Source organism: Engystomops pustulosus, chromosome 10 (assembly GCF_040894005.1).
Source record: "Engystomops pustulosus chromosome 10, aEngPut4.maternal, whole genome shotgun sequence".
Taxonomy (NCBI): domain Eukaryota; kingdom Metazoa; phylum Chordata; class Amphibia; order Anura; family Leptodactylidae; genus Engystomops; species Engystomops pustulosus.
The window spans coordinates 41,678,421-41,700,838 of NC_092420.1; the positions used below are offsets into that span (position 1 = coordinate 41,678,421).

Here is a 22,418-nt window from a genome sequence, read left to right on the forward strand (position 1 = left end):
AGAGTGTGTGTCTGGGTGTGTGTACGCGGTCCTGGTGTAGGTTTCTCGTAAGCCGTAATTACGAGTGGTGGCAGCCGTGAAAAGTGAGTTGTATGGAACGGGTGACTTTCGGGGTGCTGAGTGGCCCTGTGTAGTAGCGTTCCATAGGCACGTAAGTGGTAGGGGGGTACATAGTGTGGTTGTGCGCCCCCTGGGCTGTGCGTGTGTAGTGTCTGGGATCCGGATGCGTTTGGTTTCCCTGACATGAGAATTCAGACTGAGTGGGTTTGCCGTGTGCTAGGAGAGTAGGAATTAGCGTAAGGACGCCATTTTGTGTGAGTGGGCGGAGCTTAGGGCTAATTTGCGTGGTCTCCTGGCGTACGTGAACCCCGTGTTTGGAACCCGGCGACTCGGGTTCGTGACATCTGGCAAAATAAAAAACCTAGAATTGCCTGCTCCTTAATGACCAAAACAAGAGAAGCAGGAGGACTAGGCATCCCAAACCTAAGAGATTATTACATAGCAGCCAACTTAGACCAGTTGAAGCGCTGGTGTTCAGATAACAAGGATAAAGTCTGGGTACACATGGAAAAACTCCACAATAATAGCACCCCACTACAAAATTGCATGCTGGCCACCTGCTGGAGAACAAATCCCCCCAAAACAAACCTCATTTTCATGCGTACAGCACACTGGACCGGGAAACACCTCTAGGCTTCCACCCAAAGCAATGAGAAAATGCCTATGGAAAAAATCCCCTTAACCTTTATAGAAAATCAAGACATCACCCTCAATCTACAGAAGTGAAAAGAGAAAGACATAACAAATATAAAACAACTGTTAAATGACAACAATGACCTGGACTTTGTCCACCTACACAGAAACCAAGGTATTCCACTCTCAGAACTCAGCACAGACAATAAAATCGGAACAATATTAGACAGGCTTCTATATGCGATACCATTCATCAACAAGGATGTCCTCGCATTCTTAAACACAGAAGATAGGAAGAAAAAAGGCATCTCTTTCTTTTACAACACACTAGGCCAAAGATCAACACCAACACCATCAAACAGAACAAAAAAATGGGAAAAAGACCTCGCAACTACAATATCCCAAAAGGAATGGATTGACGCCTACCTATTCATCAAAAGAAACTTCTGCTGCAATACTAAAAACACATCTACGCTGGTACTATATTCCCTCATTACTACACAAAATATATCCCAACACCCCTTCCACATGCTGGCGCAACTGCAAAAAGCAAAAAACTGAACAAGCTCTGGAGCTGTGACCATATACAACCTCTATGGACAGCCTCATACAATATCATCAGCAGACTAACCAAAGAAAACGTCTCTAAATCTCCAGCCCAAGCTCTACTTATGATCAACATGAACTCCTTTGCTGAGGCGCACAGGACTATAATAGGACACATCTTTATGGCAATAAAACTGGTGGTCACGAGACACTGGAAATCAATAGAAGCCATATTAATGAAGTTATAGTGCAGATAAACACCACCTGTGCCTATGAGAAAATCCTGGCCTACCAGCTTTCAACTACATCAAAATTTGCCAAAAACTGGGACACCTTGATGACTCGTACTTTCTACCACCAATAGCTTTATCATTAGCTATCGCCAAACAACCAAACACCCAACATAATGAGATCCAAAGAGATAACTATCTGTTGCCAGACCAAAATAATACCCCCAACCTTTGTGCAGGCTCCATCCCCAATGTTGTCAGTTTTCTCTCTTCTTATTTTTACTGTATCTATGTTCTTTTTCATTAAAGTTAATGGAATTTAGCAGATTAAAAATGGATCCATTTCTAACTACACATTAGAGAAAATGACAAAGAATAATAACAACGGATCCAGGTCACTGGAAGGACCCATTCCAGATAACTCAAATTTAGCTGAACATTAATGAAGATCTACCGAATGTGATGACTAATTGATCGACTCAGTTGTAATCAAAATATCTGTCCATTTATCAATTTGCAATCAAGTATGTTAGGTTGCCACACAAATTACTGTATGTAACTTTATTTTTTTTTTTAAATAAATAAAAAAATACTTAAAAAAACATCTACCTGTGGAGTGTGAAGGAGGCGCCAGACCAGGTGAAAGAAATGGGGGAATGGTCCGTAAGGGAAGAAATGTGGATGTCTTCATCCTTTAACCTGTCTTGACTGTTCCAAAACTTTTGATACAATGTCACATGAAAGGTTTGTATATAAAGGAAATTGCTGGAACTATCTGTGTATTTGGGTATAACCTGGCTTAGTGGAAGAAAATAGAGGGTCTTCATTTAGTGGCACATACCCAGATTGGGTTGGAGTTACCAGTGGGGTTCCACAGGAGTTGGTATTGGGCCCCTTTCCTTTTCAATATTTTTATTAATGACCTCATAGAGGATTTACACAGTAGAGATTCAATATATGCAGAGGATACTAAGCTCTGTAAAGTAATTAATACCTTGACCTAAAACCGTATACATTACATATGGATTTGTGGAAGCTGGAGGAATGGGCAGAAAAATGGCTGGTGAAGTTTAATGTATATGAGTGTATGGTTGGGCCATGGAAACAAAAAGTATAATTATGTTCTAAACAATCAATTACTTTGCAAAACTTTAACAGAAAAAAATGTGGGGCTTCTTGTGGATGGTAAACTTAATTTTAGTTTCCAAAGTCAGGCAGCTGCTTATAAAGCAAATACAATTATGGCATGCATCAAGAGAGAAATAGATATTCATGATAAGGACATAGTAATGTCCTTATACAACTCACTTCTCAAACCACACATCGAATATCAAGCTGTCTGAAAGTCAGAATATTTCTAGTTGCCCATGGCAACCAATTACAGCTCCCCTTTAAAATATTTATGAGCACTGGTAAAATGAAAGCTGAGCTGCGATTGATTGCCATGGGCAACTAGAAATATTCTGACTTTTAGACAACTTGATAAATCTGCCCCATTGTGTACAGAGGATTAAGAGGTGATGCAGAGGAAAACTTGTTCTGTTTTCCATTGATCCTACTGAACATCTTGTACAGCTCACCATGCAACCACTCAACTAAGTAGTATTATGGAAGTCCATAATTTCCGTGAGATCAGTCAGACTAGTGCATATTGTATGTGATCAAAGCTCCCATCCCATAGTGCCATAGCAAATCTAATGTATAAAGTTGAGTGTATGTATGTCCACTTAAGGGATAGAAACTGTTGCATTTACGATCAAAAAATGTTGTAAAGTTGCCCCCTGTGACTCAGGAAATATCATGTCATAGACTTTTCAACATATGCATGGTAACCCGCCCACCAAACAGGAGCCATTTCCAATCACAGCTCAAGTTATGTCTTGTCACAGGTCATTAAAATGAGCTCTGATAGTTTGTGTGTATGTTAATAAGATATTGATTGTAATGCTTAGCCAGTGTTGTTTTAGAGACATTAGATGATCTCTGGGGCATTAGTCACATCCAGGGCTGCAGTCTTTTCCTTACCATTATATAATATTTGATGCTTCAGTCACATCCAGAGTTGCAATCTTAAATCTGCTATCAGATCATCTCTGATACGCCAGTCACAAAGCTGCAATCATCAATCTGATGTTATATCATCTCTAATACCTACAGAGCAATCAGTTGATAGCAGCACCTATGAGTGTCAGACACCAGAGTGTTACCCCTCTGCAGGGGGTTGTGTACAGTAACACACGCCACTCCGGGGGCACATTCCTGGAATAACTTAGGCCACTGCAGGACCAACTTCTGATGACCTAATTGCTATAGCAACCTGCCTGGAGAAGCTGCCCAACTACAGGACCAGGGGATGGTGGTAATGGAAGAAAAAGATAAAATGTATAAAATTAATATTATTTGCAAATGCATACACTTTTTTATAAAAGGGTTGTAATTGTATCTGTGGAAGATGTCAGCTTGCCCTACAATACTGACTTCTCACCCAGCTTCATCTGCCAAAATATGAAAAGGTTATTGCTGTCAGCATATGGCAATTCAATTTGGTTTACAAAGGTGTAATTTTTGTGTTTAAATTTGAAAAGCTATATCAACAAAATATAACCTATTGGTGATAAGGTATTTCAATTTGATCATTTCTCTTTTGCCAGCTTTCTTCTATTCAGGTTTTCCTTATTGGAGCTATTGCCAAAGCTATTGCCACAACAGTCACCTATCCCTTACAAACTGTGCAATCCATACTGCGGGTAAGTTCTAAGTAATATTCTTTTTCTTTATTAACAGTGTTATTTTCTGCATAAACATACTAATTGATGATTTCTAAAGGTTTCTCCATATGGGGGATGGTATTTGACCTCTGTATGGGACAGAAAGCAGAAGAGTTGTTAGAGGAACCTCCCCTCATCCTTCCACCAGTGCACTTCCTGTCACTAAATCTGACAGTCAGGGGAGGTTGTCTTAGAGGAGGGGGTGTTCAATTCCAATTATCTCTCCATTTCACGCAGCCTTCCTGCAGCCAAGTCCATTAGAGTCTCCTCTTCCCAGAACAGTTGAAAGACTTAGACAAGGTACAGAGTCTGTGACACTCATTTATTACGGCAGCTCTGTTGTCCCGATGATGACTTACGGCTGTGTGCCGGCACATGGAGCATGCAAATGCTATGTCAGGTGGGGGATAAGAGGGACACCCAAAGGTATTCATTCAAATGGTTTATGTTCTGCTGTGATGTATTATATTGAAGATTACTGTACTGCTCTGTTGTGGTAGATGAGACAGACTTTGCCTCACTCCACCCTCTAGGTCCCGTAAATTGTGCTATGGGATTTTTCTTGGGCATATTCTTATTGTTATGCTTGCCAAGTATATCTCTCCTATTTCCTTTCCCTAGGGTAAATATCTGGGGGATAAGGGGAAAGGCAAGGGGGAGAGGTCTGAGAAAGCTAAACCTGTTAACCCCTTCGGGACTCTATTTTGGCCTCTGTCCTAGAGGCCAATTTTTCAAATCTGCCCTGTGTCACTATAAGTGCTTATAGCTTTGGAACGCTATGAGATATCCAGGGGATTTTGAGATTGTTTTCTCGTGACACATTGTACTTCAAATTAGTTTAAAAATGTGGATGATATCTTTTGTGTTTAGTTATGAAAAAAGCAAAATTTGGCAAAAATCGGGAAAAATTCTTTATTTTCAAAGTTCTAAATTCTCTACTTTTGATGTAGATAGTCATAGCACCCAAATAAATTCACAACTTACATTTCCTAAATGTCTGCTTTTTGTTGGCATGGTTTTTAAAGATACCACATATTTTACTAGAATGTTATGAGGCTTAGAATTTAGGTGCCATTTTTCAATTTTTTGGGAAAATTACCAAAACCCATATTTAGATGCACCTGCTCAACTTTTAATTGACTGCGAGAGGCCTAAATAATAGCTAGACTCGTAAATTACCCCATTATGTACTACTAAGTGTAGTTTCTATAATGGGGTAATTTACAAGTCTTGCTATTCATAAATGTATGAGAAAGCACTTTTAAGAAGTTTGTTAACCCTTTAGGTGTTTTTTAAAGGGGTTAAAGCAAAATGGAGGTGCGGTCTACAAATTGTAATATTTTTTGGCAACACATTCATTTTGAGTGGAAACATTTGCAATAAATTAAATGAAAAAAGGATCCACAAAGTTTGATATCCAATTTCTCCTGAGTGGTGGTAACCTGCTGTATGGGTGCACGACCGGCCATAGAATGGAAGGAGGTGCCATCCAGAGCAGATTTGCATTGTCAAATTGTACAGGCTATAATTTCTTTTCTTTTTTTTAATGTGGATCTATAGGGGCTTTTTTTTTTGCCATATGAGATGCACTTTTCTGTTACATAATTTCGGGGCATCTATAGCTAATTAGTGAGATTTTATTAACTTTTTGTTGGTGGAGGAAATGAAAATCATAAAATTTTAGGAAGATTTTTTCGTGTTATTTTTCTTGGCCGTTTACCATACCATAAAAATAGTATATTATTTTTATTCTATTGGCCGCCACCATTATGAAAATACCTCATTTATATAGTTTTTTTAAAAATGTTTTCCCATTTTTACTGAATAAAAAGTAATTAGGTGATATCTAAATTTTAGCATCACCGTCTTTCATATGCATAACCTTTTTATTTTGCGGCTGATAAATCTGGTTAGGGGCTTATTTTTTGCAAGAAGAGTTGTTCTTTTTAGTGGTCTTATTTTAGAGTGTTTAACATTTTTTTAATCACTTTTTTAGGTATTAGGTATAATGAAAAATTATCTTTTTTCAAGAAAAAGTTTTTTGCGTTTTTTCCACTGGCGTTTACTGTGCAGGTCCAAAGCAGAGGTCGCAAAACGAAATATGTGGGTTTTTTTTTGTGTGTTTGGGATTTTTATACTTTATTAAGTGTTTTTATGGGAAAGTGACATTTTAGGGGCTTATATTTTTATGTATTTATTTTATTTATTCTAATTTTTAAACTTTCGTTTTTAACTTTTTTTACATATACATACATAAATTTCAACCAGCGATGCTCTGATCGCTGGTTCAAGTCCAATACACTGCTCTACAATACTAATTCAATGTAGGCACAGTGTAAACTGGGACTGACTGCCAGAAAGTAGTGTTCTGGGTCCGACTGCCAGGAAGATTGGGCACCCCCGGGGCACTTGTTAGACCTCTGGGCTGCCCAGAAGTGGATCCCCGGTAAGCGGCACAGGGAATCCGATCCACAGGGGGGACCCTTACATGACCGCGGCGTGTAAGGGGTTAACACTCGCGTTCTGAGTCGGCTCTGATCACGGAAGTTAGAGCGCGGTGTCAGCTTTAATATATAGCTGACAGCTGCTGCTTCTGGTGCCGGCTCTGTTCGTGAGCCGGTGCAAGAAACGGGACGTTATAGAATGTCCCCATGCGGGAAGTATCTTCTCGCAGGGACGTACTATAATGTCCAGGTGTGCGTAGGGGTTAAAAACTTTCGAAGACGTTGCAATGTGTTTCAAATAGATGGCAGACTCTAAAGAGAAACCTATTTACAAATCATATATTGAGGATAAGGTTGTGTTGGCGTGGCGCGGTAATCTCCGTCAGCTCCAAGGAGATTAATGGGTAGAACGGTCTTGTACGGCTGTCTGCTCCATTAGTCTGACGGAGGGACGAGGGGTCCAACAGAGGTAGGTGAAACCCCTTCAGAGCCCCTTGTTTTCGTGATCTGTGGGGGTCTCAGCACTGAGACCCCACTGACCAACAAGTTAGGCCCTATCCCGTGGATAGGACCTAACTTTAGTTTGTGAGAAAACCCCTTTAACCCCAGTGACTTAAAGCTCAGCTGATCCCGGTTCAGCTCGAGATCCGAGCCGAAGCGGCATTGGGATACACGGAGTGCTGGCTGTAAATAACAGATGATTGCTTGTTCATGTCCCATGGTGGATCTAATAAAAAAGTGTAAAAAAAATAGTTATTCAATAAAAAACAAAGTAATATCTATTTAATAGATATTTTAATATTAATGGTTAATATCTATAAAATTATCTATTTAGTCCCACAAAAAATGCAATAAAAAAAAATATGTACTCCAGAATGTGACTGTTGCAAAGTACAACATGTCCCGCAAAACAAGTAGCCATCAATCAGCTCCGTAGCCAAAATTGTAAAAATGTTATGCCCCTTGAAATGCACAAATGATAGATTTTTTTCCCATATTAGGGTTTTAATTGGCAAATGTAGTAAAAAGTAAGAAAAAATATTCAAGAATAAAGATAAAGAATAAAGATAACATGATTACTAGGCTATATATGGGGAACACCAAAAATAAAAAAAAGGAAAAATTCTAGTACAGAATTGATGCTTTTCTACTCCTGCCCTAAGAAAAAGTTCAAAAATTTTCAACAATAGGGGATCTCATCCCGAAAATAAATGCTTTCACATGACCCCAATAACGAAAAAGCTATACGAAAGCTATTTTATAGCCTACAAAAGAGGCCAATGAGGAAACTAAAATCCAGGCAGCTGCAGAACACTCCCTCTTCTTTTGTGTTTCGCTGTGCGCCCATAAAACAAGTAACGCCCACATATTGGGGGGTGTCTGTACTTGGGAGAAATTGCATAGCAAATTTCCCAGTTTTCTCTTTTCATCTTTTGGAAATGTGTACATTTTAGGGCTAAATGAACTTATAACCGACAAAATTTGGCCATTCGAAATTTCACCTCTATTTTGATTTAATTACTATGAAGATCTCAAGGAGTTGACAATCTTCCTAAAAGCTGTTTCTGATAGTTTGAGGGGTGCAGATTTGAAAATGGGTTTATTATATAGGGTTTTTTAAATAAAATTATGAAAAAATTATGAAAATGTAAAGCAAACATATGGGAAATGTTATTCGGCATCTTATTTGGGTGGTAAATCTATCTGCCTGAAAAGCAATGATTTCAAATATCGAAAATGGCCAATTTTTCAAAAAAATCATAATTTTTTCTTTTTTTTGTAAATAAACGCAAAGCTTATCAGCCAAAATGTACTACTAAAATAAAGTATAACATGTGAGGAAAAAACTATTTCAGAATCGTTTTGATAAATAACAGTGTTCAAAAGTTATAACCATGTAAAGCAACGCAAGTCAGAATACAAAAAATGGGGCTGAGCCTTAAACTACAAAATGGCTGCGTCCTTAATGGTGTTGTAGGCTCTTAGTTAATCTGGTCTGTTTTCACACAATTGCAACTTTTTTTTATATGGTACACCGTGTCACACAGTTGTCTGAATGTGTTTTTCAAAAAATGTACCCATTCTCATCTGATAAAATACCAAAACGCTCCACAAAGTTTCTTCTGAGTACTCCAATACCGCAATGCATAAACTACAAAGACACTTTTTTCATGCTAACATAGACAAAAAAACTGGCAGACACAATAATGCTGTATATCTGGGCCAATGTGTCTTATGGTGACACCCTAAGAAGAGAATAATGGTCTCTGTGAACTTCAGGCAAAGACTTCTCTTTGATTACGAAGAAACCAAAATCTGGGACAAATATCATAAAGTGGTCGTATAGGTCATAAAAGTTATAAAGAAAATAGACCTTCCCTTTGCAGATGTGGTACAGCCATGTGACTCCCCGGCTTGGGAGACATCCATGCTACATCTTAAAGCAAACAATACATCAAGCAAACATCTGTAGCAAGAACTCTGTTCTTCTAGATGGGGGAACTTGAATCTTATATCAAGGAAGCCCTATTGAGCCCTTTTGCAATTGGATTAGTTAACTGCATCTTGTTCCTTTCTCTTGTATTCTGCAAACTTCTCCTTGATGTCAGTGATCTCTCAGATAGCTGTTGCTAGGCACATTCCATCTTCACTGAGGAGCTGACTACGGAGGGAGACACCTCTCCCTCTCCTCTCCCTGCTCTCAGTTGATTACCTCAAGGTTCAGTCTCCAGCACTCAGTCATGTGCTGCCAGGAGCACTAACTAATGTAACAAGAAAATTACACTTACCTCTCCCTCAGCTTTCCCTACACCTGTATATAAACAAATAATCCACGCTGACACAATATGCAGATTGATCACAGTCCCCCTCCCCCATCACCTCACACATTTCACAGCAGGAAGAGAGGCAGCAAACATGGCGCCTGCTACTAGATCCAAGGCTCCAGATACACCTAAACCTCATAGAGGACCACGTGTAAATGATATCCCGGCCGCAACATCTAATGCACAGGTCCTCAAAGAGACAGAACCCACATTACTGGAAGTGCTCAATGCAGTGCATAGCTGCAATAATGCTATAGCCTCCCTCACAATGTTGGTAGGAGGAGTGAAAGAGGACCTGACCATTATCAGACATGATGTGCAGCAAGTGTCTGAAAGAGTGGGGGCCTTAGAAGGCAGAGTGGGAGAGGTAGAGGATCAGCTACCACCTGCTCGACGTGACGCATCCCGCATGCAATCCACCTTGGCGGCGGTTCTAGCAAAGCAGGACGACATGGAGAACAGGCTAAGGAGGAATAATGTTCGTCTGATAGGGGTTTCTAAAAAGGTGGAAGGCCGCAACCCCAATGAGTATTTTGAGCAATGGCTGCTGTCCACATTTGGGCGTGACAATTTAACACCACTGTTTGTGGTGGAGAGGGCTCACAGAGTCCCGTCAAGACCACTGCCACCGGGCAATTCCCCACGTCCAGTCCTTATTCGCATATTGCATTATAGAGACCGGGACATTATTTTAAATGTTTAAAGCAAGTGAAAAAGAGAAAATACAAATTAATGGCAGCCGTATATCCATCTTTCCTGACTTCTCGGCAGAGGTACAGAAAGAGAGGGTGACATTCCAGGGGGTCAAGAGACAACTGGAATTGCAATATTCTATGTTTTACCCAGCCAAATTGCGGGTCATTGCTCTTCAAGCTACCCATTTTTTCAATTCTCCTGAAGAAGCTACTAATTGGATGGACGCACATGAGCATAAACTACGTAGGCGAAGTCCTAGGCGGGACTGATAAACCCCTGAAAGGCACTTCTACAACGGTAACCAAGTTGAAATGGTCCTATGGAGGGCATCAACCTCGGGACGGGGTGCATTGCTCATCCGAGTAAGCTCAGCTGGCAGTGACTCTGTCTTTAACCTCGTTAGCTAATAAAACAGCATGAGAATGGTTGGCTATAGTTACTACTGTTTTCCCAGGTTGTACCAACAGCACAGGGGTTCATGTTTGTATGTAAAGTTGGCGGTTCATGTTGGGTCCGGACATATGCATAAAGATAGAATGTACGCTTATACATTGGGGAAAGTATGGGAATACGATGGTGGTTAAACTGAAAATAATTGCATGGAATAGGAGGGGACTGGGGGACTCTGCCAAAAGATATTCTGTGTTTACTGCCTTGAAGCAATATCAACCAGCTGTGTTTTGTCGCTCTGAGACGCATGTAACAGATACTACTGGGACAAATTTGGGTCTTGGATGGGTTGGTGCCAATTACCACTCCACATTTACCTCACATTCAAGGGGAGTAAGTATTTTAATACATAAATTAATACCCTTTCAAAATATAAAGTGCACCGTTGACTCTGAGGTGAGATTTGTAGTTCTCAGATGCAAATTATACCATAAGGAGATTCTTCTTATAGCAATTTACATCCCGCCACCCTTCGCAGTGAGCATCTTAAACAGGATACTGGCGCTGGCAGCAGAGTCCCCGGAGTTACCCATATTAATTATTGGAGACCTCAATAATTATTTAAACCCCTTGTGGGAGATTTGGCCCAGTAGAGACCATGGTAGGGGTGATACGTGATGCAGTCCAAGACAGTGACACCAAAGTTTTAGTCCAAAACAGGTCTCGCCTGCGTTAAATCGGTGTTAATAGCCTACTATGCCTAGGAAAGCCCTCACTTGCTTCTTGCTCACAGGTCGTGGCCACTGCTGTATCGCCTCCACTTTGTTTACTTGGGGTTTGATGACCCCCTCGCCCAATACGGTACCCCAGGTAACGGGCCTCTTCCAGACCAAGTGCACATTTTTGGGGGTTTGCCGTCAACCCTGCTGCCCTGAGGGAGTTTATCACTGCTTGTACCTTAGCTAGATGACTCTCCCAATCGTTACTATAAACTATGATGTCATCCAGGTAGGCCGAGGCATATCTACGGTGAGGTTTTAGCACGAGATCCATTAACCTCTGGAATGTGGCGGGAGCCCCATGTAGCCCAAAGGGAAGTACAACATACTGAAATAGCCCATCAGGAGTAACAAAAGCTGTCTTCTCTTTAGCCCTGTCTGTGAGGGGTACCTGCCAATACCCTTTCGTCAGGTCAAGGTGGAGAAGAACCTAGCCTGTCCCAGCCGCTCTGTCAACTCGTCAACTCTGGGCATAGGGTAAGAATCAAATTTAGATACCTCGTTCAACTTCCTAAAGTCATTGCAGAATGGTAGGGAACCATCAGGCTTGGGAATCAATACAATAGGACTCGACCAGTCACTTTTAGACTCCTCGATAACCCCTAGGTCTAACACCTGACTTCTTTGGATATTGCTTGCCAGTGTGCTTCAGGGACCCGGTAGGGTTTAAGGCAGGGGTCAGGAACCTTTTTGGCTGAGAGAGCCATGAACGCCACATATTTTAAAATGTTATTCCGGAAGAGCCGTACAATATGCACATGCCCCCAAGGAGATAGGTAGTCTCAGTGTCATGGGTGCCCCTGTAATCTACGTCTCAGATCGCAGGCACACCCGTGCCCCTCTCTGTGGCAACGCCCCTTTCCGAGCTCACTCACGTCTCCATGTGACTGCTACCGTCCTGGCTGCGTGCACGCGCCAGCACTCGCAGATTTAAAGGGCCAGCGCTCTGCTGATTGGGGCTACCCACTTTCTTGGTTCCACGCTGGATCTTAGTTCTTCATGGATATGAGGAAGCTTCCGTTGACCTCGGACCTGTTCCTGATCTGCCAGCCTTGACCTCTTGCTCCGTCCCCTACCTCGCATCTTTGCCACCTGCCTTGACCGCCTGCCTGTTCCTGAACACAAGACTTTCTAGTGATCCTGTACCTCAACCTTGGCTGCCACCGCAGACAAGTCGTACCTGTGGAACGACCAGGTGGTACCTTACTGCAGCAAGACCATCCTACTTTGCGGCGGGCTCTGGTGAAGACCAGGTGCCACTTGGATTCCGGTCCAAGGTGTCTGCTTACATCATCGTCCATGGCGGTCCAGGGGGTTCACTACTCCAAATCCTGACACCCACCACATGCCTCGCAGTAGATAGATAGGTAGACCCAGCACATACCCCCAGTAAATAGGTAGTCCCACAGCACATGCCCCCAAGTAAATAGGTAGCCACAGCACATGCCTCCCAGTAGATAGGTAGCCCCAGCATATACCCCCAGTAGATAGGTAATAAAAAATGAATATTCACTTCCCAGCGCTCCCTGCAGCCAGCTCCCCATTGCTCCCACGCTCTTATCTTTGACCCAGGCTTAGATGATAGCGGCGATGGCACCTGGGCCGTACAAAGGACGTAGGCAGCGGTAACATCGCTGCCTGTGTCCAGTAATAATTCTAAGAGACACACATGAGCCATCAATATTTATTAAAGATCTGCCTGAGAGCCAGATGCAGCCAACAAAAGAGCCATATCTGGCTCCCGAGCCATAGGTTCCCTACCCCTGGTTTAAAGGGAACCTGTCACCACTATTTTCACAAATACAGCTAGTGACAGGTTCCTATAGAGCTCTAATAACTATTTGACACCCTGCTTGTAGCTAAAAATTATGCCCCTGAGATTCCCATATATTCAACTTTATAGTTTTATCTGGTAACTAAGCATGGCTACATGTAGTCCAGGTGGGCGTGGCCTCCTCGGGCTGAATCCAGCAGCTCCTCCCCATCCCTATCTCTGTATGCTGCTATAATGTCATGTGACCAGGGTGACATCATCGCAGGTCCTATAGCTTTTGTAGCATTAGGAGCTGTACACTAAGCATATATGTCATGAAATCACAGCATATTTTATCACATGAAATCACAGCAGCCTGCATGGAGAGGAGTAGAAGTCCATGGAGGCTGCTGTGATGGTTTTATGTGGTCAGATATGTACATGGGGTATAGTTTTCATATTAAGTAGCTCAAGGACCTTTGATGATGTCACCCTGGTCACATGACATTAGGCCACGCCCCCGTGGACTAGCTCCAAAGCTGCATAGATACCAGGCAAGATTATAACTCTGATTTTATGGGGATCTGAGGGGAACAATTTTTAGCTAAAAGCAGGGTGTCAGATAGTTATTAGAGCTCTATGGGAACCTGCCACTACCTGTATTTGTGAAAATAGTGGTGACGGGTTCCCTTTAAGGTGTACCCGGATGTGGAGTTCGGTTATGATGTCAAGCTTGATGACTGAAGTACAACCCGGTAACTTAGAGAACACATCAGTGTTTCGGAGCACAAACTCCTTCGCATCCTGAATCTGGGCCCTGGAGAGGGACTCCGAGATCCGTACTTCAGGCACCTTGGCATTGGGTACACCTACCTCGGGTGTCACCTTCTTGGGGACAGACGCTTTTTCCACGGCTATCAGGGACTCTCTTTCCCTCCATGGCTTTAGGAGGTTCACGTGGTATATCTGTTAGGATTTCCTCCTCCCCGGCTGATATACTTTGTAATTAACCTCTCACCCTTTCTCCATGACCTCATATGGACCTTGCCATTTCGCCAAGAACTTACTCTCAACAGTGGGCACAAGAACTAACACTCTGTCGCCTGGGTTAAAGGTCCTGAGTCTGGCTGATCTATTGTAGACCCTAGACTGGGCCTCTTGTGCCCTTGTCATGTGCTCCTTTACAAGGGGCATTACTGCCGCTAAGCGGTCCTGCATAAGGGAGACGTGTTCAATCACAATACGGTGGGGGTCCTTTCCTGTTCCCAGGTCTCCTTAGCTACGTCCAGGAGCCCACGTGGGGAACAGCCATATAACAGCTCAAAGGGTGAGAAACCTGTGGAAGACTGGGGAACTTCACGTATGGCAAACATCAGATAAGGCAATAAACAATCCCAGTCCTTCCCATCTTTGCTGACCACCCTCTTTAGCTTCCTTTTCAGGGTCTTGTTATACAGAGGTGCGGAGCTGTTTAACCTGCAGTAATTTACACATCTCCTTCATTACTCTAGATATGAATGGGGTACCCTGGTCAGTCAAGATTTCCTTGGGGAGGCCTGTGCGGGAGAATACCTGGAACAGCTCCCTAGCAATGTTTTTGGAGGAGGTGTTCCTTAATGGAATCGCCTCTGGATACCGTGTAGCATAGTCCAGGATGTACTGGTGCCCCCTTGTTGATTTGACTATGGGGCCAACCAAGTCCATTGCAATACGTTCAAACGGCACCTCTATGATTGGTAGCGGGACCAGAGGACTTCTGAAGTGGGACACCGGGGCAGTAAGTTGACACTCAGGGCAGGAGCTACAATACCGGTTTACCTCCTCCCACACCCCGGGCCAGAAAAATCTCTGCAGGATCCTCTCTCGGGTCTTCTCAGCACCTTAAGTGCCCTCCCAGCACATGTTTGTGTGCCAAATCTAGCACCAGCCTACAGTGAGATTGGGGTACTACAAGTATCTGGTCAACCCTGTACAACAGTTCCCCAACAATCACCATTCGGGAGTATATTTTGTCAGCCCCTGGTATTTGGAGTACCCCATTTATCACTTTAACATTCTCCCTTGCTTTAAATAAGGTAGGGTCCTGTAGCTGTGCAGCCCCAAAATTTTCACGGGAAATCTCAAGGTCCGGCATGTCGGCCACCTCCTCGTGACCCTCAACTTCACCAGCTAGGACCTCTAGGGAAGAAAATTCATCACCTGGGGTCACCCCTACTGCTGGTGTGGGTACATTGGCCTCAAAGGGTTCAGGGGCCAAGGCCGGACATATCTGATGTCCATTATCTGCAATAACACCTGAGGTGGGTCTTCGTCTCCAGAGGTCCCAAAACACCGGTAAGTCTCTGCCGATAATAGCCTCATGAAACAGGGTCCCCACCACCCCCACTTCATGGGTGATAGTACCACAAGGTGTATGTAGGTTGATGACGGCAGTGGGATATTCGCGAGTGTCCCCATGTATACATAACATTCCCACTTTACACCCACTATATAGTCACCAGGGTGACCAGACTCCCTGAGGAAGTGGACCCAAACAACACCAAGCACCGACTGGGACGACAAAAAGCCAGTCGGACCCCAGCCAGTATATGCTAAATAAGCTCCGTTCCCCGCAGGGAGCAAAAGCCAAGATGGCGACGAGGAGCGCAGTGTCTGAGAGAGAGCAGAGGAAGACTCAGAGGCCGGAAGCTCTGCAGGAGGAGAGGAGGTGAGCGGGGAAGAGGAGATCGCTCCGGTCTCATGGAATTTCATAAAGCACACGTTATATCAGGCTCTGACGCCTGTGGCAAAGGAGCTGTCAGATATTGAAGAGGACATACGCCATATTGGTGGAAGAATTGAACAAATAGAGCAAACTTAGGGTGAACTTTTGGAGTTCAATAGAGGAGTCAGGAGTATGCTCAGACGGCACACAGAGCAAATCAACTCCACTCACCTCTGGCTAGAAGACCAGGAGAACCGAAGCCGCCGCAAGAACATTAGACTCAGAGGAGTCCCAGAGTCTATAGCGCACGAGGCTCTCCCCAAAATGGCGGGGGAAGTCTTCGGAAAGCTGCTCAGCCACGAGGAAGCAAGAGAGATAAGGATAGAAAGAATCCACAGAGCTCTACGTCCGAAGCCAAAAAACGGCGATCCTCCTAGAGATGTAATCTGTGGGTTACTCTCATACACTGATACAGCAGCGATCCTGAAAGGAGCAAGAGAAGCCGGTGAGATTAATTACAAAGGCTCTAAGCTACAGGTCTTCCAAGACATAGCTCCCTCCATCTTAACTAAAAGAAAGATCATCAAACCCTTTACAGATGAACTCCAATCTAAAAATATTCGCTTCAGATGGCTATACCCGTTTGGCATCCTGATGTCAGGAGAAGGAGGCTCGATAACTGTAAAATCGCCTGAGGACATAGAAACAGCATGTGCATCCCTGAACATCCTGAAGGTGAAAATTCAATCGTGGCTCCCAATCCCAACGCCGATTCAGCTACCAACGCTACCGATGATGGATCCATGGAGTAAAGTAGGATCATCTAAAGTCATGAAACAGAGGCGACAGGGGAATAAAGACTCTGCTGTAAACACATGACTGATGCGGGACATGTGCTACCTATCTAATTTTTGACACCAGGAATATATGAGTAACATTGGTGTTGCAGAGATTTGACTGTTGGTTCTAAAAGTCACTGTGGTCTATGATCAGATTGAATCCACAATATTATATTTGATATAGTCTAGTTTAAGCAAACTGTTAAGAAAAGATGTAAAGAAGAAATATTGAGAAGCCCCACAACCCTCCCCACCCTCCCGCCCTTCCGTGCTACGTCCACCCCTTCCCCCTCATTCCCCCCCCCTCTTCTCTACCTTCCCCCGTTCCCTTAAAATCTCAGAACTAGAGAGAGTACATAAAAGGCCAAAGAGCAGGAGCTGACAGAATTGAGGCAAAAGGTCAAAAACATCCTTAACGTTAAGACGGCTAAGCTTATGTTAGCGGCCAAAAGTAAGTTTTACGCTCACGGAGATAGAGGAAGTAGGCTCATGTCTCAGTGGGTAAAGAAACAAAAAGAGAAGACATACATTACGGAAATTAGGACAGCAGCAGGGGTTAAGACGCAAGACACAAAACAGATAGCAAACGCATTTAAGGTTTTTTATGAAGGCCTCTACAATCTAGATACCACCCTAGAACCCCCAGCTTCGGGAGACATTGACAAATTTTTAGAACAGCCCTATCAGTGGAAGATCAGAACTTTCTGCAAAGGCCATTCTCAACGGAGGAGCTAGATACAGTTTTAAAATCTATTCCGGTGGGCAAGGCGCCTGGCCCTGATGGGATTCCCATCATATACTATAAAAAACTAAAGGACCTGCTTCTCCCCCACTTCGCGTCCTTATGCGACAGACTGACGCAAGGCGACATTATGGCAAGACAGTCATTAGAAGCTCACATATCTGTCATACATAAGGAGGGCAAGGACCCAGTCATGTGCAGCAGCTATAGACCTATATCGCTACTCAACACAGACGTGAAGTGGTGGGCCAAGGCCAGGGCTGCTAGGTTAAGGGATCTACTCCCAAAACTGGCGTCACCGGAGCAGACGGGAATCGTAAAGGGGAGGCAAGGACATGAAAATGCATGTAGGGCCATAAGTCTAATTGAGTTCGCAAAACAGAATAATATACCACTAGTGCTAATAGGAACCGATGCTGAAAAAGCATTTGATAGGGTAATTGGGCTTTCATGAGGAAGGTCCTGGAGGCCTACCATTTCCCTAAAAGCTTTATTCAGGGAGTGTATACAGACCCTAGCGCCTCAGTCAGAGTCAACGGCACCCTGTCAGAAGCCTTCAAGATTACAAACGGGAAGCGCCCCTATCTGTTTATTTTAGTGATGGAGACCCTCTTAAGAGCATACAGCTTAAACAAGAAATAAAGGGAGTAGAAGTAGGAGGTTATAGTCACAAGACAGCTGCATTTGCGGATGACCTATTAGTATTTACGACCAACCCTGAGACCTCCCTGCCTGAGCTGAAAAAATTTTTTGCAGAATTCGGGAAGCTGTCATACTTTAAGGTAAATTTAGAAAAATCAGAGATACTAAACATAACCCTACCTAGACGGAAAATGGAAACCCTTAAAAGTACATCTCAATTACAATGGCCAAATGACTTGACCAAATATTTAGGAATGAAACTATCAGAGAACCCTGACAATATTTTCAAACTTAATTATCAGCCACTTATAGCCTCGATTGTAATCAACTCTCTAAACTGCAGAACCCCTTTTTGTCTTGGTTTGGTAGGAAAAATCTTCTGCAAACTTATATTCTACCAAAGCTTCACAAGATTCCTTTGGGACAGCGGTAGACCCCGTTTAAGCTACAATATACTCTCCAAAAAGAAACTGGAGGGAGGGATCACCTTGCCAAATGCGCGTCAGTACTACAGGGCAGTCCAAATGAATAGAAGGGCAGAATTGCTCTCCCCTAACTGCAGGAATCTGTATATAGATCTAGAAAGGTCGCAGCTCACTGTTAACAACCAACTGCTACTATGGGGCATTAACAATTTCAAAGAGAGAGAAGGAAGGCAGGGAATATCATTGAGCTGCCCCTCACCTCTCACCCCGGCCAGTCTTATACCATACCTGATAGACAGCAAACAAAACCAAGAACTGTCTTTCTGGAATAGGCTTCATAAGCTACCTCTAAAAGACATAATTGTACCAGAAAGATCCATAACGGAAACTGCTGCATTTGTATTCAGAAAATAAGTGATTTCCTGCAACAACACTCTATAAAGCAGGCTATTCAGGCCATACTCTTTCAACCAATAACACAGATGGAGTCTTACATATCAGGCGATAAACCCAGCAAAGGGAGAGTAGCCCTGATCTACCACACAATGTCCCAATCAGACCCACCAACGAAACCGCATTATCTTCGACAATGGGAGAAGGACTTAGGAGAAGAGTTCACAGAAATGGAAATAAAAAAGATACTGGGCAACTCCACAGGGTTCTCTAGATGTGTTAGGGTACAGGAAAACTCGTTTAAGTTATTATCCAGATGGTATAAGACACCAAACTTCTTACATAACATTAATCCTGAGTGCCCACCAGAATGCTGGAGATGTAAAGGCTGGGAAGGCACATACTTACAATTATGGTGGGAATGCCCAACAATTAAACCTTTCTGGGAAAAGGTATTGAGAGAGATAGAAGACATATGTAGTTTGTGTCCGACGGAAATCTTCCAACCAAGGAAACATGACTTAGCTACGCAAATGCTGATGACTGCTAGATTATTAATACCTGCATTTTGGAAGCAAGATAAGACCCCCACTATAGAGTTATGGAAAAATAGAGTGGCTGAAATATTTAGAATGGAAGAGCTTATATCATGGGCAAGTGGTAACAGAGAGAAATTTCTGAAAACTTGGGAAAAATGGACGGAGTATAGTAAGAAGAGTAGAAAGGATAAGGAGACACCAGCACAGAATGGGGACTGCGCACAATAGAGGCACACTAGATATATAAGAAATATGAGAAATAAATCAAAGTCTGAGTTACTGCAGCTTAAAACAAAAGCCCCCCCCCCTCACACACACCACTACCCTAGCCCTTCCCCCCACTCCCCTCACAACTCCTGCCCGAGAGCGAAGAGTGAAAAGTGAAATGTAATTTAATAAAAAACACATTTGTTTATGTTTATGTATGTGATTTGTGTACTAAACATTTTAAGAAGCTTAGCTACTTTGGTTAAGGTTACTATAGTTAATATAGTTCTTAAATATCGGGCATACAAAGACCCAATAAAGGTAAAATGATGATCCAGAAAAGCCGCATAAAAAATAAGGTCAAGAGAGACGGAAGGCAATGGAGATGTTAAGCTCCATTAAGATACAGGCAGTCCCCTACTTAAGGACACCCGACTTACAGACAACCCATAGTTACAGACGGACCCCTCTGCCCACTGTGACCTCTGGTGAAGTCTCTGGATGCTTTACTATAGTCCCAGACTGCAATGATCAGCTGTAAGATGTCTGTAATGAAGATTTATCGATAATTCTTGGTCCAATTACACCAAAAATTTTGAAACTCCAATTGTCACTGGGGCAAAAGAAAAAAAATTGTCTAGAACTTCCATTATAAAATATACAGTTTCGACTTACATACAAATTCAACTTAAGAACAAACCTCCAGACCCTATCTTGCATGTAACCCAGGGACTGCCTGTAATAATAATAATAATAATTCTTTATTTATATAGCGCACACAGATTACGCAGCGCTGCACAAGCATGACAAATTGGTCCCTGTCCCCATGGGGCTCACAATCTAAACAACCTAACAGTATGTTTTGGAGTGTGGGAGGAAACCGGAGTACCCGGAGGAAACCCACGCAAACACGGAGAGAACATACAAACTCTTTGCAGATGTTGACCTGGGTGGGATTCGAACCCAGGACCCCAGTGCTGCAAGGCAGAAGTGCTATTCACTCAGTCACCGTGCCGCCCAAAACTGTTTATGTATGCTAAAGTCATGCACCTATTATAACGAACGAAACTACAGGGCTGTGTCCCGGAATGCCTCAGGCTGTAAAAACAATATGGTCTACGTTGTATGTCTGTGAAGTTTTTTTGATTGAGCCCTGTGAAAAAAATGGAAAATGTAACTGTGTTATCCTTTCCATATAGATCTATATATGACATATAAATGTTGAAAAGCGTTGTATACCAAGAAAATGAATAAATAAAGTTTTAAAACAAAACTGCATCGCAATTAGTTTTGGGTTGGTTTTAGGTGGTATTACTTATTTTAACAAGTGAAACCGCCTCAAAACTAATTGCGATGCAGTTTTAACTGCAACGTGTGAACGCACCCTAAGGCCTTGCATAGTATGAAGACCTAGGGGAAACATAACGCCCATCCACAGTTAACCCCTTCAGTGTCTCACACCCTATTTAGATAAGTATCATCGCGGTAACATCTCCCCAAATAGCACGGACACGGTTATGGCCAAAATGTTGAGGGAGGTGGGTATGGAGGACATGTGGAGACATAAATATCCTACAACTAAGAAATACTCTTGCTACTCCAGCTCCCATAATTCATTATCACGGATAGACTTGGCTATAGGTAATGATAGGATGATAGCGATGACAGAAGATGTTGAGTGTGTCCGACACATAAATTCAAACAAAAAGAGTATTTGCAGGCCCTACAGGAGAGGGTGCAAGAAACAGAGAGGGAGTATGTAAATATCGGGTCAGAGGCAAAACAAAGGGAATGGATAGAGGCGCAGGAGTTACTGAAAACGCATACTTTGGCAACTGCAGAAGCAAAGAAATTCTTTGTACAACAGAAGTATTTTGAAGGGGGAGAGGGTACAGGGAAACTGTTAGCCTCAGCCATCAAGGCGCAAAAGGACTCATCACACATTCAAGCACTTAAAAACGCGCAAGGACTGGAAGTCCACACTGACAAAGACATCTTAGAGACACTTAGGAACTTCTATGAGGACACATACTCATCGAGGTTAGGGGATAACATTAGGGGGGTGGAGACCTTTTTTGACACAGTGACCTTACCAGTACTAACCGATGACCAGAGGAACACTCTAGATGCCCCACTCACTCTAGAACAGTGGTGGCGAACCTATGGCACTTATGCCAGAGGTGGCACTCAGAGCCCTTTCTGTGGGCACCCAGGGCTTTATGCCAACAGAGAGTTGGCCAGACAGGACTCAAAGCTTCCTCCGGTGGTCCAAGACAGCCCAGAACCTGCCATGATCAGCGCCATTTTAAAGCAAGATCCTTGGCTGCCAGGACTACAGGAGGAGCAAGATGGTGTGGATAGAGATGGATTGTCGTTGGAGTTCCTGCTCTGGGTCCCCTGATTCTTTCTCTTCAGTGCATCCTGGAGGGAAGCTACAATTCAAATTTCTTCATTATCTTTCTATTGTGTTGGTGAACTCAGGACACCAATACAATTGAAACCTGTGATACAGCAGGGATCAATCTGCTTAAATTGTCATGTTGGCACTTTGTGATATGTAAATGGGTATTGGTTGTAGTCTGGCCTGCCTAATAAGGGCCTCCACAGATATACAGGGCTTCAGATGACATGTTGCTGTTTGTAAAGGAAGTAGACAAGTCATTGGGACCCATAATGAGCCTACTCTCTGACTTTGGCTGGTACTCTGGACTGACCATTAATTGGCATAAGTCAGTGATGATGCCATTGGACCCCATGCCAGCCGAAGTGGATCTGCATCAAATACAAATGGTTCCCAAATTTA

The 22,418-nt window shown here is 43.1% G+C and overlaps 1 protein-coding gene across 8 annotated transcripts in view; it reads left to right on the top strand.

Moving 5' to 3' along the window:
• SLC25A17 (solute carrier family 25 member 17) overlaps nucleotides 1-22,418 on the top strand; it is a 556,889-nt gene that overhangs the window by 407,590 nt on the left and 126,881 nt on the right. For 7 of the 8 annotated variants that reach the window (XM_072126804.1, XM_072126800.1, XM_072126803.1 and 4 more), the window contains one exon: nucleotides 4,121-4,216. The exons of the other annotated variant lie outside the window; for it this stretch is intronic. In XM_072126804.1, the coding sequence (XP_071982905.1) occupies nucleotides 4,121-4,216 (96 nt within the window). The remainder of the gene's footprint in view (nucleotides 1-4,120; nucleotides 4,217-22,418) is intronic. 8 annotated transcript variants of the gene reach the window in all.